The sequence below is a fragment of the Perissodus microlepis genome, chromosome 7 (genome assembly GCF_051167445.1).
Source record: "Perissodus microlepis isolate ML-2025 ecotype Zambia chromosome 7, ASM5116744v1, whole genome shotgun sequence".
Lineage (NCBI taxonomy): Eukaryota > Metazoa > Chordata > Actinopteri > Cichliformes > Cichlidae > Perissodus > Perissodus microlepis.
In genome coordinates this window covers 59,739,093-59,754,622 of record NC_140467.1, presented here as the reverse complement: position 1 = coordinate 59,754,622, position 15,530 = coordinate 59,739,093, and the positions used below count along the sequence as shown (strand labels likewise).

At 40.7% G+C, this 15,530-nt stretch overlaps 1 protein-coding gene across 4 annotated transcripts; it reads right to left on the bottom strand.

Annotated features, from left to right (window-relative positions):
* Positions 1-459: 459 nt before the first annotated feature.
* Positions 460-15,530, bottom strand: cdk10 (cyclin dependent kinase 10). 4 transcript variants are annotated; one of them, XM_084936330.1, is made up of 15 exons: positions 15,378-15,530; positions 13,125-13,355; positions 11,199-11,468; positions 10,138-10,210; positions 9,971-10,042; positions 9,723-9,825; positions 8,179-8,260; positions 7,927-7,994; positions 6,417-6,469; positions 4,877-4,946; positions 4,627-4,686; positions 4,133-4,256; positions 3,624-3,763; positions 3,428-3,480; positions 460-3,331 (listed from the first exon to the last, which is right to left on the bottom strand). In XM_084936330.1, exons 3-15 carry the CDS (start codon positions 11,286-11,288, stop codon positions 3,237-3,239), a joined length of 1,083 nt encoding a protein of 360 aa, XP_084792456.1. In that variant the 5' UTR covers positions 11,289-11,468; positions 13,125-13,355; positions 15,378-15,530; the 3' UTR covers positions 460-3,236. The 4 variants fall into 4 exon arrangements, with proteins under 4 accessions (XP_084792456.1, XP_084792457.1, XP_084792459.1 ...); XM_084936331.1 differs by having other exon boundaries at positions 13,125-13,293; XM_084936333.1 differs by lacking the exon at positions 11,199-11,468 and having other exon boundaries at positions 15,378-15,529.

Sequence of the window (15,530 nt, the reverse complement as noted above, 5' to 3'; positions counted from 1 at the left end):
TTCCACAAAACCCGAGATCTCAAATATTTAGAAACTGAATCTGTCAAAGTGAAGCCTGAGAGGTGTTCACCACAATTAAAAGATTACGCAAACAAAATGTTCAACAATATACACTCACCAGACACTTTATTAGATACACTCTCCGTGTACTGGGTTGGATCAGAGATCAGAGATTTAGGCCCATATTGAAATGACGGCATCACACTGCATTCATGATGCAAATCTCCTGTTTGCTGTATTGAATTGAGATCTTGTGACTTTGGAGGGCATTTGAGTACAGTGAACTTATCATCATGTTGATTGAACCAGTTTGAAGTGATCTGAGCTTTGTGACATGGGTTAGACTGCTGGAAGGAGTTGCAAACAGGTTCTTAACGGATCTGCCTGCAGCCCCATCCTGTCACACATTTCAAAGAATTTGCAGCATGATGAAACAAAAAAATACCAGAAGTGGAGCAGTCAGTTTTCTGATTTTATTTAAATTTACACAGAGTCAACTTTGAGGCCACTGTTCATTTACTGCAGTCATTTAAGCTGTTCCTTCTAAGGAAAATATTCAAGATTCTGATAAAAACTCCTTCCTTTTACATTTACATCAATCTCATGTCTATACAGCAAATGTCAAGCTATAATCACAAGACTGGAAAGACCTAGAGCACAGGTGTCGAACTCCAGGCCTCGAGCGCCGGTGTCCTGCAGGTTTTAGATGTGTCCTTGACACAACATGGCTGATTTAAATGGTCAAATTACTTCCTTAACATGTGTTGAAGTTCTCCAGAAGCCTGGTAATGAACTAATCATGTGATTCAGGTGTGTTGACCCAGGGTGACATATAAAACCTGCAAGACACCGGCTCTCGAGGCCTGGAGTTCGACACCCCTGACCTAGAGCAACCACCTCATTAGCTAAAAGTAGCTTGGAAATGAAGTCCAGTCCTAATCAGCTCCATACAACAAACATCATATGCACTGACAAATTTCAAGAAGCAAAACACTGTCTTAATGGCTCAGTTACACTAGATTAAAAATAGTGCAGAATGTTTTCAGAAGACCAGGAAGCTCTGGATAACCACTTTCAATTGCAGTGCTTGCATGGATTGCCTTGTGGGAGGCAACCTAATCAATCTGTTTATGTAGATGATTCACCAGTTTGCTGCAGTTTATTATTGATGTTTTATTGCCATCTTGACGTATGAAGTCGCTTTGAAGACGTGGTTGACTGCGAATGGTTACCATCTTGTTGCAAGTTCACTGTGTACGGTTGTGCGGTGGTCTCCAGCCCACTGTTTTCCTTGGTGTGACTCAGGGCTGATCAGGTAACTTAGCAGTCCATTTTCTTTCTTTTTTTTACTTCATCAGCCACTATTACCAACCAACCATCACCAGAGTCCTGTATCACAGCTAAATTACAGCTAGCTAGCTAACCATATCTTCCTTGTCAGTATAGTCCAACTATAATTCATATAAGTAGAAATGCTATTTGACTAGCTTTACAATTTATTCCACAGCTTAAGTGATTGATGTATAATGTAAAATGGCACCAAGTATGTAATAGCACAAAGCAGCCTACATGGGTAAACTTTGTGCTTATTGCACATACTAAGACAAGCGGTACAGTTGCTACATCATATCACAGTTTTGGCCCTGCTGGCCTGTGCTGCATGCTAACACAGAGCTCCTTAATGTCTATCAAGCAAAATCAAGCATTCAATATTTTACTCAAGGACACTTGGACAGGACACACTGTCTGCCAGCTGTGAGGATCAAACCTGAGATCTTCTTTATTGTTTCATCAAAGACTTTAAAGGCAGATATTCTTAAATTAATCCTAAATTCATCAACAAGAACAACATGGAAGCTATAAAGCTGTAGACAGCACTCAAGCAAAGACCCCAAAGCTCCTGGTGACAGAGCTGCAGAGATAATTATAACAGCACATCCACAGAGACTGATGTGTAATGTGTCAGGGTGTACACTATAGCACTACATTCACTGCTGGCAAAAATAGGAAAGCGAGGCCTCATGCTTAATCTCATAATTACAAGAAAAGGTCACCACTATCTGAGAAGACAGAAGTGTTACACAGTCACAACATGCAGCTTTTATCTCCTTGGTTTGATAGAGTGAGGGATATTATTGATGTCAGTGAGCAAAAGGACATTATTATAACAAGACAGCTTTTGTCCATCACAGGACCATTGCTGTCTGTGAGCATATATAAAATAGTGGCTAATGCTGTATGGATTATTTTGTCATTTTTAGATAGTATTCACATATTCATGAGATCAGAATGGATTAAATGGATATTCTGTCATCCTTATTTTTATATTTTTATACACTGTTCCTGTTCCAGATGTTTATTAAACTTTATTAGATTCAAATTAAACATTGTCAAAGTTTTAAATAAGAATATGCCAAAAGCTCAGGCTTCAAGCTGCTCTCAACAGGAACATTTATGATGTCAGAGAGGGAATATCCCCAATATGTTCGTCTAAGGCACAGCCGGCTTTTCAGGCCGTCTGTTAATGAAGGAAAGGCCAATCAGAGGACAGCTGCCTTAACTCTTTCCTCCTTGGATGCCTACTACGGGTAAACACTTGTTTTTTCTTTTTTGAACTCAGTGCTTTCTGTCATATTTTAAGGGTTGTGTGTGAATCAGAAGTTAATGAGGTTGATCGCCACCTATATAGCTTACTAAGGCCACTCACACCACATATTATATATTGAGGTGTCATTAACGGTACAGAGAAGGTTGTCAAATGTTTTTACAGGTGAAAGAGTTAAAAGGCAGAGGAATTAAAACTGCTTGTTTCTGATAGAGGATGAACCGAGAGGATACACAAGGATGATTTTGAACTGTGAACCATGCAAAGCTACTCTAGAATTTGCGATTATGAAGTCTCTTCTCTGTAGCATCTTACTTGCCGTTGGAAATGGTAACTCAGACACAAAATCTAAAATGGGGCCGTTTCTCTTTCTTTGATGAATGTGCTGTGCTCTCAGACCACACCGCTGGATCCACACAGCAGGTTGTACTTCCAGCCTTTTCTTGACTGCTTGCTGTAGACTCTGTGTTCCTTTTTTTAACAGTCCAGCAATAAGTTTGTCTGACTTTGTTTCACTACAGCTGTGCTGAAGCTGATTCTGATTTGGACTAGCTCAAAGCTCCACAGTAAAAGCTCTTCATGAGTGTGGCCATTTTCCCACCAGAGGTGTGCCTGTAAGTCCAGTGTTTCTTCACACTTTGCTCCTCTTCGAGTGGCTCTCTGCTGGAGGAGCCGCTCGCTTGTTGCGATGGTGAGGGAATGTTGGCATCAGCTCTGGTTCGCAGGCTGGAAGGAGAAGCACAGAGGCACACAGAATGACTCACGGCAGGTCGGAGGACAGACAGACGTCAGCTTGTGCATATCCGCAATCTTTATACTCACGTAGAGGTTTCTCTTTGAAGTACGAACTCTCCAAGCAATCTTTAGCAGTAGCTCTGAGAATCAGGAAAAATACAAGAAGTTAGTGATGCCTCGTATGCAAATTCATGCGACTCCTTCATTTTCCCCACAAAAAAAGCTTAGCTTTATCAGAGTTGTAGTCTAGATTCCAACCAGAAACCAGTAGAGCTAAATGTACCTGCGCTGGGGGTTGTACATGAAGAGAAGGTTAAGCAGTCTGTGTCCAGCATCAGACAGCCAGGTGAATTTGTTCTTCAGGTTGTTGTATGGCTGCTTCCTCAGGCTGTACTGACCGATGAGGGGAAGCTGAGAGAAACCCTGCAACACACACAACAGATCTCATTTCTCAGCTTTGTGCAGACTGCAACCTATTATAGACTAAATGAATAACTGAGGATTTGTATCAATGTCACATGTCTAGATATTAGAGTATTAGATGGAAAGTGAACAGTCGGTTCTTGTAGTTGGAGGCAGAAGAAGGAAAGACCTGAGTGATTTTACCAGGGACCAGACACTGAGACAGTAAGGCTTTTGAGTTGTGCCAATCATCGGTTGCTTTTACCTTGTTTTCCCTTAATGGGTTACAAAAAAGTAGAAATATATCAGTTTAAGACTGCTTTAGCAATAAAAGCTAAATGCATCCAATTCAATAGTTTAACATCAGACAGTGTGAAAGCTGAGTCTTACCGGCCAGATGTTTTCATTGGGTGTTCCCAGCAGCTGAACGATCAGGTCGACCTGCTGGATCTCAGAGGTTCCAGGCAGCAGAGGTTTGTGGGCTAGCAGCTCAGCCAGGATACAGCCCACTGCCCTGTAAAGGAAACATCACGTCTGGATTTAATTTCCTGACGGATCCTCAAGGGATATGAGGCCTTTTCCCTTTGGCACAGAATTTATTAACTTAGGACAATTATACATATCATATTCTGTTTAATTTTGTTTCATCTACTGGCAGACCACTTTAGTATGAGGGTAAACAAAGCTTCAACAAAAATAAGCACAGCCTCCATAAAGAGAGTGCTTTGATAGTATAGCTGTAATTACTATACTATAATTAAAGTTTCCTAAAGAGATTATGATAAGAACGCAGTGTAGGTAGAGTGGTTAAAAGCTGGTTATTAGATGCTTCCTTGTGCAGTATACTGATCCTAAGCGTATAGATTTCACATGTATTTCCTCACCACATGTCCAGAGCCGTAGTCTGAGTCTTCGTCCCTAGGAGGAGCTCTGGTGCTCTATACCTGCACGAAGGAGAGCATATTAGGATAGCGGCCTGAGGTAATGGAGCTAATAAGGGAGGATTATTGTGAGGGGATTACAAGGGAGTTTCCACTGAGGCTGCACCAGCACAGCAGCACAAGGGTTATATGCAGGGCACAACACCCACACAGAATACCTCAAATGAGTTAGACTAACTGGGTAAACACTCACCACAGCGTAACTACTCGTGGTGTCATGGGTTGCTGAGGAATGCCGTACATCCGGGCCAGACCGAAATCAGCTGTGTGCAGAAAATAACGAGTACTGATCAGTTCAACATCAAGTAATCTGATTTTATCTGATTTCAATTTATTTTTAATGGGTAATCAAAGGTAGAATGTCTAAATATCACTTCTCCTGATTACAGTGGGATTAAACAGCAGAAGTTTTAATGTTGTGTCTGAGAGTCCAACACCCATCGGGAACAAGTCTGACTTATTGCCGGCTATGCGAGCCAAGCTATGGCAACGGTTGTATAAGGATCGAATGTGTCGTAGCAATGGGCCAGACACCCCATACTTCTGAAGCACCTCCCACAGGACACTCCGAGGGACACAGTCGAATGCCTTCTCCAAGTCCATAAAACAGATGTAGGCTGGCTGGGCAAACTCCCATGACCCATCAAGTATCCTTGAGAGGATAAAGAGCTGCTCCAGTGTTCCACGACTGGGACGGAAACCTCATTGTTCCTCCTGTATCCGAGGCTCGACTAACGGATGGACTCTCCATTCCAGCACCCTGGTATAGACTTTCCTGGGGATGCTGAGGAACTATAGGGGGATGATGACCCCCCTATAGTTGGAGCACACACTCCGTTCTCTTTTCTTGAAGATGGGAACCACCACCCCGATCTGCTAATCTAGAGGTAATGCCCCTGATCTCCACACAACATTATAGAGGCGTGTCAACCAAGACAGCCATACAACATCCAGAGTCGCCTGACGTTTTGCTAGAATCTCTTTTTGGAGTCCGTAAGCCATTTCAGGTTTGTTTATTTATTTAGTATGTATTTATAGTACCAAATCACATCAGAAGTTCCCTCAAGGGACCTATTATTATACGGTAAAGAAACCTGCAATAATACAACATTTAGATAATGTCTATATTAGAAAAATGTTTTCTACCATCAGTTCATTAATCAAGTCGAGTCGGCAAATACACTTAGAGGCCACTTTTTTAAGAACACCTTGTTATTACTGGGTTGGACCCCCTATTTCCCTTCAGAGCTGACATAAATCTAGCTCTGTGATGGAACTAGAATTAATTCCTTAATTCTAGTTCTCTTCTTCATTCTCTGTAAACTCCACAGATGGTTGTGTGGGAAATTCCCAGTAGATCACCAGTTTCTGAAAAATACCCAGACCAGCATAGCACCAACAACAATACATCATTAAAATTGTCTTTCTTCCCCATTATGGTGCCTGATTTTAACCCAGCAGGCCATCTTAAACTTGTCTACATGATTTAAAAAACACCTGTTATTACAGTTTTCCTTAAAACTGACAATGAAAAAGTGTGTGTGTGTGTGTGTTTCTTTTTTAAATCATGGTGGCAACAACACTGATAGATAAAAAAAAACACTTCAGCCATCATTGTCACTGTGTGACAGGTCAAAGTTCAGCAGTGGCAGGGTTTGGGAGGCATGTCAGTAGGAGTATAAGGTGATTACAGTAAAAGCTGCAGAAGAGATATGATAACAGAGGTGACTCACCAATCTTTACGCAGCCTTTGTCTGTCATCAGCAGATTAGACACCTTCAGGTCTCTAATAACAAGATTAGAGGAAGATCATTACGCAGCACAGCTCTGCTCTAACTCGTCCTGCAGCAGGAGCATGTCTTTTCTCTTGGAAGATTTGTTCAGGCTTAGTCAAGCTGAATGGAGAGAGTCAGTAAATGGCTTCTTGCCTTTCACCTCAGACTATGATCCCAACACTCTAACTCTGGTAAAGGAAGGCTCACATTCATTCTGACTTCAAGGAGCAGGCTCATCTCAGCTGTGGGAAACTTAAAGACTGTTTTCTTATAGCTATTTTTCACTTGTCTTTAGCGTCAATTCATTTAAATTTCATCAGCAACAGTCATCCCAACAAAATCTATATTGTAAGGTTAAAACCCTACGATGTTAGTCAGTGTGAGTGTAAGCACTTAGTGACAGCAAGGAGGAAGAGTTCCCTTTAACAGGAAGAGACTTCCAGCAGAACGAGGCACAGGGAAGGGCAGCCAATGACTGTTTGAAGTGAGCGTTTTTAATGGAGCTACATGTGCATATGAATGGGCACTATTTTTACCCAGGAAGCTCCTGAAAACAAAGTCTGTGTGACATCTGACTGCAGACACGACTTCAGGCAGAGCATCGCCAGTCTATAGGGAAAAGTAGCTGACATTTAAAGAGCTAGCTATGTAGCTCAAGCATTCAGCATCTAACACAGTAAGGATGATCAAGGACTGTGGGCTCATTTGCTTGTGGCAGGAGGTGGCTCCTCAATGCCTCACCTTCCTCCCACCACTTAGCAATTTTTACCCCTTAACACTTATTTCTACTAGTTGGGACTAACAGCTGTGTGTGCAACTATAGACAGTAGGAAAGCTGACAATCAGGCACTCAGTTCAATCTGAATACAAAAAAATCATGCAAACATTTTATCATTTTAATTTATACTTGCTTATAAACTATTGAAAAAATGCCCACAAGTCTTCGGACATTAGCCAAACACTGTATATAAAAAACAGACACGGCCACAATGACACCACCGATTTTGAAGGTGCAATGTTATTGTTCTAGCTGTCACAATGCTGTTTTGTTGTTTTGAGGGGGGTTAAATTGAAAAGTGAGCCCACGGAGTGAGGAGTGCTAGGGTGTAATGAAATGCTAGCTAGCTTGGTTAGGAACCATAAAATTTACAGGTACAACAAAAATGTTAAATTCTCTGATTTCATTTACAAAACCCAAAAACTTGTTGGATGATCTGAACCTCGCAGCAAACCAGATTATTTGTCAGATAATTGTGTTAAAATACTCTAAAAGGCACCAACAGCACAAACACAGCCCAGTGGACAGAAGGGGAACTGCAGTCACTGGCAGTTCTGCATTAGAGTAATCTTAAGTGTAAGGTCCACTACTTTACACTTAAGATTATTTAATTAAAATGTCAAATTTTAAACAATTATGATAATAACAAATTAAAACTTCAGCTGGTCCTCGTAATGGTGTGAGACCAACCTGTGAATAATGAAGTTGTGGTGGAGATACTCCAAACCTCTAAGCAACTGGAGAACGATGCACTTAACCTGGAACACAACAAAACAGAAAAAAAAATGGAATAACTGGTTGCATCAACTTCTACTGTACATGAATATGGAGGCCATGTAAAAAGCAAAACATCCATTTATACACTCACATGCAGACACAAGAAAAGAATAGCAATCACTTTAGGTAGAAATGAACTTGCAGGAATGTATGAGTTTGATTTACCTGCGCCTCTGAGAATGGCGTCTGCATGTTTTCCAGCAGACTGGCCAGATCTTGTTCACAGTAACTCATCACCAGAAATAGGCTGAAAAGATCCAAAAAGATTAAGAAAGTTTATGTTAGACAGTAAAACAATTAAATTAAATCCAATTTTATGTATACAGCGCCAAATCACAACCACAGTCGATTCAGGCGACTAAGGTCACAAAAACTGGGGAAACAAACAATGAGGATAATTCCTTATCTATATTATGCCGGCTACACACCAGTTTAACCACCTGAGCTTAAGTCTAACTTTTAGTTAAATCAGTGGCATCTTTCAGACATGAGTCTTCTTTTTTCAGGGACCTGATACAAAGTGGACATAAACTCAAACTGTACCAATGTCGTAGACCCTTCAAAAACAAGCAGACTTTTAGGATGAAATACAAAGCAATGTGCTGGACGCACAACGTGACGAGGAGAAAGGTTTCTTTGGACTGCTGGTTTGTGTGTGTGACCACAGTCCAGCAGATTTCTATACCACCGCTCTGAAGTACGAAGCAGGATTTGGTAATCAGCAAGTTAACATCAGATTTAACCCTGGGTGTTCATTTATACTAAGGTGGTTTCCTTCTTACCTGGTTACATTGCCATGGTAACTTATTCTGCAAGATCTTCATATACAAAACCAGAGCCTACCAACCAATCTCTTTTCGTCACCATCTTAGAGAGCTAGACTTTTTTGCACAAATAATAAAGGTGTCCAAAGTGTTTAGAGACTGTCTAATGTTTTTGTCTTTCCTTGAAGAGCAACAATAAGAAAAACAGACCATTCACAAGAAAACGTATTACTCATTTTTATTCTTTTAGACTTTTTTAAAGCTATTTTGTTATTTTTATAAGCCTTAACACAGAAAGAAAATCCCAAAACAGGCAACTAAGTCTTGTGCTTGATAAAATTATATTAAATTTGTAAGTAAAGCTTCTTACTGGTTTTAACTCATTTAACACTGTCAGGGTTGACACAGAATCTATAAAGTGACACAGTTAATGAATCCTGTGTAACTAAGTCCTAATGGTCACTCAAAGCAATTTCCCCTGGAAGCCAGATTCACACATTAATATAATGATTTTTCTGTCACACCCACTCACAGCCCTTCCTGAGTGGGTCCTGGGTATTTCCATCTCTTTCTGGTGTTATAGTTTCTCTTTGTTTGTAAGATAGTTCACTCTGCTGCCAGCAGACATGTCCATTGTTATTTGTTACATGCCACGACACTACTCCCTTTCATGTGACTGTGAAAATGAGAAACATTGAATTCATCAGCTTAGCCTCATTAAAAAAGTCAAAGTAAGTGAAACATGATTTTTTTTTTAAATTGCTGGCTATGCTGAACTGGTTTGGCACCACGGGGCCCAGGCATAGTTAAGAATATGAGTAACGAGCAGCTGATGCAACTGGCCCCAAAGGCCACACATTGCAAGATCAACAGAAGAAACAATAAGACTAGTATCAGATCAATCTATATACTAAAGCATTTATTGTGGGTGTGTCCGTGCAGTACCTTTCTAGCTGAGTGCCGACAACCACCTCTTTCAGCTCCACTATGTTGGGATGTCTCAGCCTCAGCAGCAGTGTGATCTCTCTGAGGCTGCTGATGGGGACCCCTGACAGATGAGGAACAGATGTCACCGATCTTTTCAGTTGATGGTGGTGCAAAAATTTGATTTTTTAAAATTACATCTAGTTGTATGAATAAAGCTCTCGATCAGAGATACCCAGAAAAAAAAATAAAGCATGCGATGGTCTCACCATCTTTCTCTGCGTCCATTCGCACCTTTTTCAGGGCAACAATCTCATCTGACTTGGTGTCGCGGGCACGGTCTGCAGTGAGAAAAGGGAATTGATTATTTACAGAGCATGTCACATGGACAAACTGAAGTGTTAGTCCTCAGTATTTCCTCTGCTGTCTAACTTACACACAATGCCATATGTTCCTTCTCCTATTCGGTTGAGTTTCTCAAACTCTCTGACACTTCTGCAGCTCCCAAACTGAAGAGAGAAAAACAAGATAAAGAAACTGGGACTCAGTGAACACGTCACAGCCTTCAGCCCTGTCAAAAGAAGCAGTTTTTACGGTTTTTAACGGTTAAATGGATTGGCACTTCTCTACTCTGTCTTTGTGCTTTCTTGCTACAAGCCTCATTCAACCATTCACCTAACCATTCATCCACACATTCACACTCTGATGAATGCATCAGGAGCAATTGAGGTTCAGTATTTTGCCCAAGGATATTTCTACAACCATTCATGAAGTGTGAAAATCCTTTAGATTTAATGATGCTAAACTAAAATAATTAACAAGAGACAAGTCAAGGGAGCTCCCACTGACTATCAAACCACACTGAGTCAACAAGAAGAATTGACTTTCAGGGCACTTTACCATTATCTATATGGGACAGGACGAAAAACAAAACAAAACCCCCACAAATTAACTAAAAGCCAACAGGCATTAGACGGCCATTCTTGGATGTCTTGTCATCACTTTTTCAATCAGACTCGAGCTCCTAAAAGGCATCCTGGATGCCGGGGGAATCACTGGAGGAGGTGGATTTGGGTGCTTGAACTTGGAGGCTTATGTGCCATTCGAACCAAGTAATGAGATTGGCTGCTGCTGGAGACAAACAAGGCAACAATGTGCGCAGACTTCACCTTTAAAGGCGCCTCGCTAATTAATCAATTACGTCTATGCACACACAAGCGGTTTATTTACCGATAAAGTCTCGATGGGGAGCATGCTGCATGCAGTTAGCATTATTCAGTTTCAGGGCTAAAGTATCGTAAATACTGACTGAAAGAAAGCTCTACAGCGAACTTTATTATTTTAAATGCATGCCGGTTTTTTTTTTAACAGAAGAGTTAGACTTGTAAAGTTGTGTCAGTTGGTATTCTGTATGTAAAATATCGTGGCTGATGGCAGAGTATAATTAAACAACCACGGTCATGAACGGACCCACACGGAAGGAGCTCGTTCTCTTACCCTGTAATTTTGAGGCACTGTGAAAGTTTTATTGTCCTTAAGAGACTTCAGCTTTATGGGGTCCGGTTCGTCCTCTCCAGCCGCGTCCATTGTTTTATTTAAATGCAGTTTTTGGACTAAAATAAGTCCCGAAGAGAGCACATCTACAAACAGCAGCACCTCATTCAGCCGCCATTGAGGTTTGTTTTGGTAAGGGGAGGACAACCAACAGCTTTCCCGGAGTTTGTGAACGGCTTCTGCGTCCCATACCTGGACCGATACCTGTCAATTCTGGAAAAATTCATTTTTGGAAAACTGTAAAACAAGGGGGGAAATGATATAATTGACATATAAAGAAAAACAGGCCACATACTGCCAGCAAGAAACGTACAAAATATTAGTGAATTAAATATGCTATACGGCAATACTATCTGATGATTGCCCTTTTATTATAATATATAGTTTTAAAACTATATTTTATATTAAAAAAATATCGACATTGAAATATATTTATATAGAAAAACTGACTGAATGCTGTATTTCAGGACAGTGAACAATGCCGAAAATAGGCCTTTGGAGGTCGACTATACTTTATGACTGGAAAACATACAGAGGTCTTAGTAAATATTTTTTTCTGGCTGCAGTACATTTAAACTTTTATTTTAAAAACTATATTATTTTTTGTGGTGGATGCCCAAAAATGTTTTATACATACAGGTAAAAACAATTGATTAATAAATATTTTGGGATGTGAATGAATGAATTATAAATTATTACAGAATAAACAGATTAACTCTCCTTCACAACAACAGTGTCACAAGATGAGGATGGGGGACCCATAGATACACAATCTAATATCATCATGTTGGTATTGTTCCTGGATCAATAAAACTAATGTTGGCCCATGTTCAGTACTGCAGGTGGCCAATCATATTGTAGTGATGTCATATTTTTACGTTGTGGAAACACAGTCACACCACACACCAATCCGTAAATCTAACCCTATCAGATAGACCAAGCCCAGACACCCTGCAGAGGAAGATAATTTCCTCCACAGGTTAAAAATAAGCCTATTGTATCCAGTAAACTTTAAACTGTTGGGAGTTTCCAGTCCCTGGCCAGTTGCGTGTGTTGGTAGTAATCCAATCTTCTCAAGCTTGGCATGAGTAGCAGATTCCAAGATATCCTGGCCTTTAGTCCTTTGTCTAGGTCAAGGCTTTTTCCACTTTCAATTAACAAACCAATTGTGTCTTTTTCCATTACACACTGTATTGTAAATACCCATATCTCTACTTCTACAACAAGATAACCCAGAAGTGCATTAGCACTTCTGGTAATAAATAAGGAGCTCATAAGATCAGTTCCCTTTTGAGTCCAGTCTGTTGTAGATTGATAATAATAATAGTAATAGAACACTGTAAAACTCGCACAAAGGACAGTGGACTAAAGTCACCCTCTTTTGTCATTAACCTAATTACTGGATATGTTCACCTGACTGATTATGATCACTACAATCAACCAGAGAATAAGCTGCAAACACACAAAATGCCCATAAAATCAGAGTGCAACAAAGGAGCTGCAAAGAGTCTCAAAACGACTGTGAAGCATCAAAAAAAATAACCAAAGAGCTACAAAATTGCTGCAATGGGAGGATAAAAATGACTTCAAAGAGACAACAAATTTGTACAAAAAGATACAAAATGGCTCAACATAGGTCAAACATGCACTAAACCATCTCTTGGCCTCACAATTCTTCAAATAAGCACATTATTTACGAAGTAAAAGTAAGTTGGACTAGTGTAAAAGATTTGCAGGTAAAAATGATAAGCTCAATACTGTTCAGCACTTCATAGCTGCTCTCACACGCACACCAGTGTCATGATTCAGTTTCGGGGTGATTCTTCATCACACTCAGCAAATAATCAGTCATCTCTCCTTCCAGTTTACCTCTTGTGATAGACATTTGGAGTTACTGTCTGGTTGGTAGTTTCTTCCCCACTACGAAGGGTGCAGACCCAGGCCGCTGCTCTTTGATGGCATCGGCTATCGTGATTTTGGATGGCGTGGCGTAGATGTCGTCCCGTGATGGAGCTGTGATGAGTATGATGGGCGTTCGCTGCAAGGAGTCAGGCGATTCTGTCTCAGTGTTTGGTTTTAAACTGGGGTGGCTCTCTGAAACTGGTAGGTAGAAAACCATTAACTTAGCCTCCTACCCTCGTAAATGCTCAAGGGAATTGAGAGAATATTACTATAAAGCCTGGTAAACAGTCAGTAACAGTTTACGTTTAAGTGATGCTTGTTTGCAATGTCTCCAAAGAGGCCCATTTAAGTCATATTTTTAGTCCTTGTCTTTGGATTTAAAGATGTCTACATATTTCCAGGAGCTTCAGGAGTAGCTGCTTTAGGTCTGTTTTCTTTGAAATGACAATTGCAGTAATTACACATTTGTTGTGCAGTCGAATTTTGTTTTTATTGGACATCCAAGTGAAACCTTTAAAGATAAAACATCATTATTGGCTGTCATTGGCCTACTACCAGTCAGACCTGGTAATGACCTGCTCAGGTGACGTATGCCTGCTGCCTAGAGGATATCCAGTGCGTTTGTTTGTATATATATGTCACACAGTGGAAATTTGTATTTATCTTGTATATTGTTTTTATTCTGATTTTTAGTGTTTATTTATGAGTGTTGTTTTATTTGCATGGTTTTATTCTGTTTCTATTGCATGGTTTTTAGTGTTTTATGTGACATGGTTTTTATCCACTGTGGACTGGCTGCACATGGGACAAATTAGCTGATAGGGACCACGTGCTGAGGCAGGGGTGTGTCCAGAGGTGGCCTATCAGCTGTGTAAAGACCTTTTAAAAGCAGGCTAGCTGAGCACTGAAGGAGAGAGACCCCAGACTGGAAGGTTAATGCTAGATGGCCAGCGTGACACGGCAACCCAGTCCTGACCTCATGGAACGGCAACAGTAGGAGACAATGCGTGTGATTGGCAGCAGGGCAGGTTTACCTCTGCCTGCATTTGTGAGTAGGGTCTCTACTGTTGTTTACTGGGTGCAGCTGGGTTGGGAGAAGGTCGCCATGGCCATGAGCCAGGGCCGCTTCTGGGAACATTGTTCTGGCCCCTATTTGTTTGTTACAGGACACCGACGCAAGGGGAGCTGTGGCGGTGGTCGCATGATGGAGTCGGGTGCAGAACACAAGCTGGGCTGGGATGTGATTGGCCAGTGGAAGGACAAGAAGGTGGGAGGCTCTTCCTTGGCTGCCGAAGACGAGGCTGGCGTGGACTCTGCTCTAAAGAAGGAATTCCTGGCCTGCTGATGGACCCATAATGAACATGTGGCATAATTATAGCAGGGGGGGGGTTTCAGTGAATGTAGAAAATGGTAGTTTTACGGGTTTTAGAATTGTTTTATTTAGTTTTAGTAGATTGACAAACATTTTATTACATACATTTTAAGGGTGTTTTTATTTGTGCTCCCTGGCCTAGTAATAAACAGTTTCTGATCAGACCTGCTTCCTCTCTGTGCCCGTGGTATCTGACTCGCTTGCTCCCCCTTGTATTTTAAAGAGTCTTTCTTTTTAGCAGGACATTCTGGCGCGACTGCTTTAATGTTGTTAGTTTGTTACATTATATACACTTACGCTAACAGCACCTTTTAAATTGGATTGTAATTATGGTACTTAGAATTGGGTCTATGCCAGCAATTCAATTCAGTTGTATTAATATCGCTCCAAATCAAAACAATAGTCACCTCAAGGTGCTAAAGATCATACAAATATAACACACAGGAACCACAATTAAAGCTACTGATGATCATCAACAAATATGTGGTACAGAACACCTTTGTCTCAACTCTTCTTTAACAATCTGTACATACACAGTCTTGTTAGATTAATCTAAGTACAAATACTTGAGCCACCTGCTGCTGTTTGTGTTTATTTGAAGAGTTTTTTGAACTGGATGTTTTTTAACACTACAGATTAGATCAAAGCGGATGTCTTATAACTGTTTCTTTCAGTCAACCTGTCATAACTAAACTGTTATCACAGTTATCATAGACTTCTGACCACTGCACACAAAGACAGGTGATTTCACATTAAATACTACTGTCTACACATTCATCATACATTTGGAGAACATGGCTCCATAAATTTATCAGTCCTAACGCCGATGAGATGATCATGTCCCTTACCTGAATCTTGCCTCTGGCTTGCTCCAGACCCCATCAGTCTTCAGTCAGCTGAGGCACTGTTGTCTACATCCACAGACATGATGCTTACAATTTAGTGAGTCTACACAAAAGCACATAAAGCACATTTACGTAGAGTCTACACCCGCGTGGCTT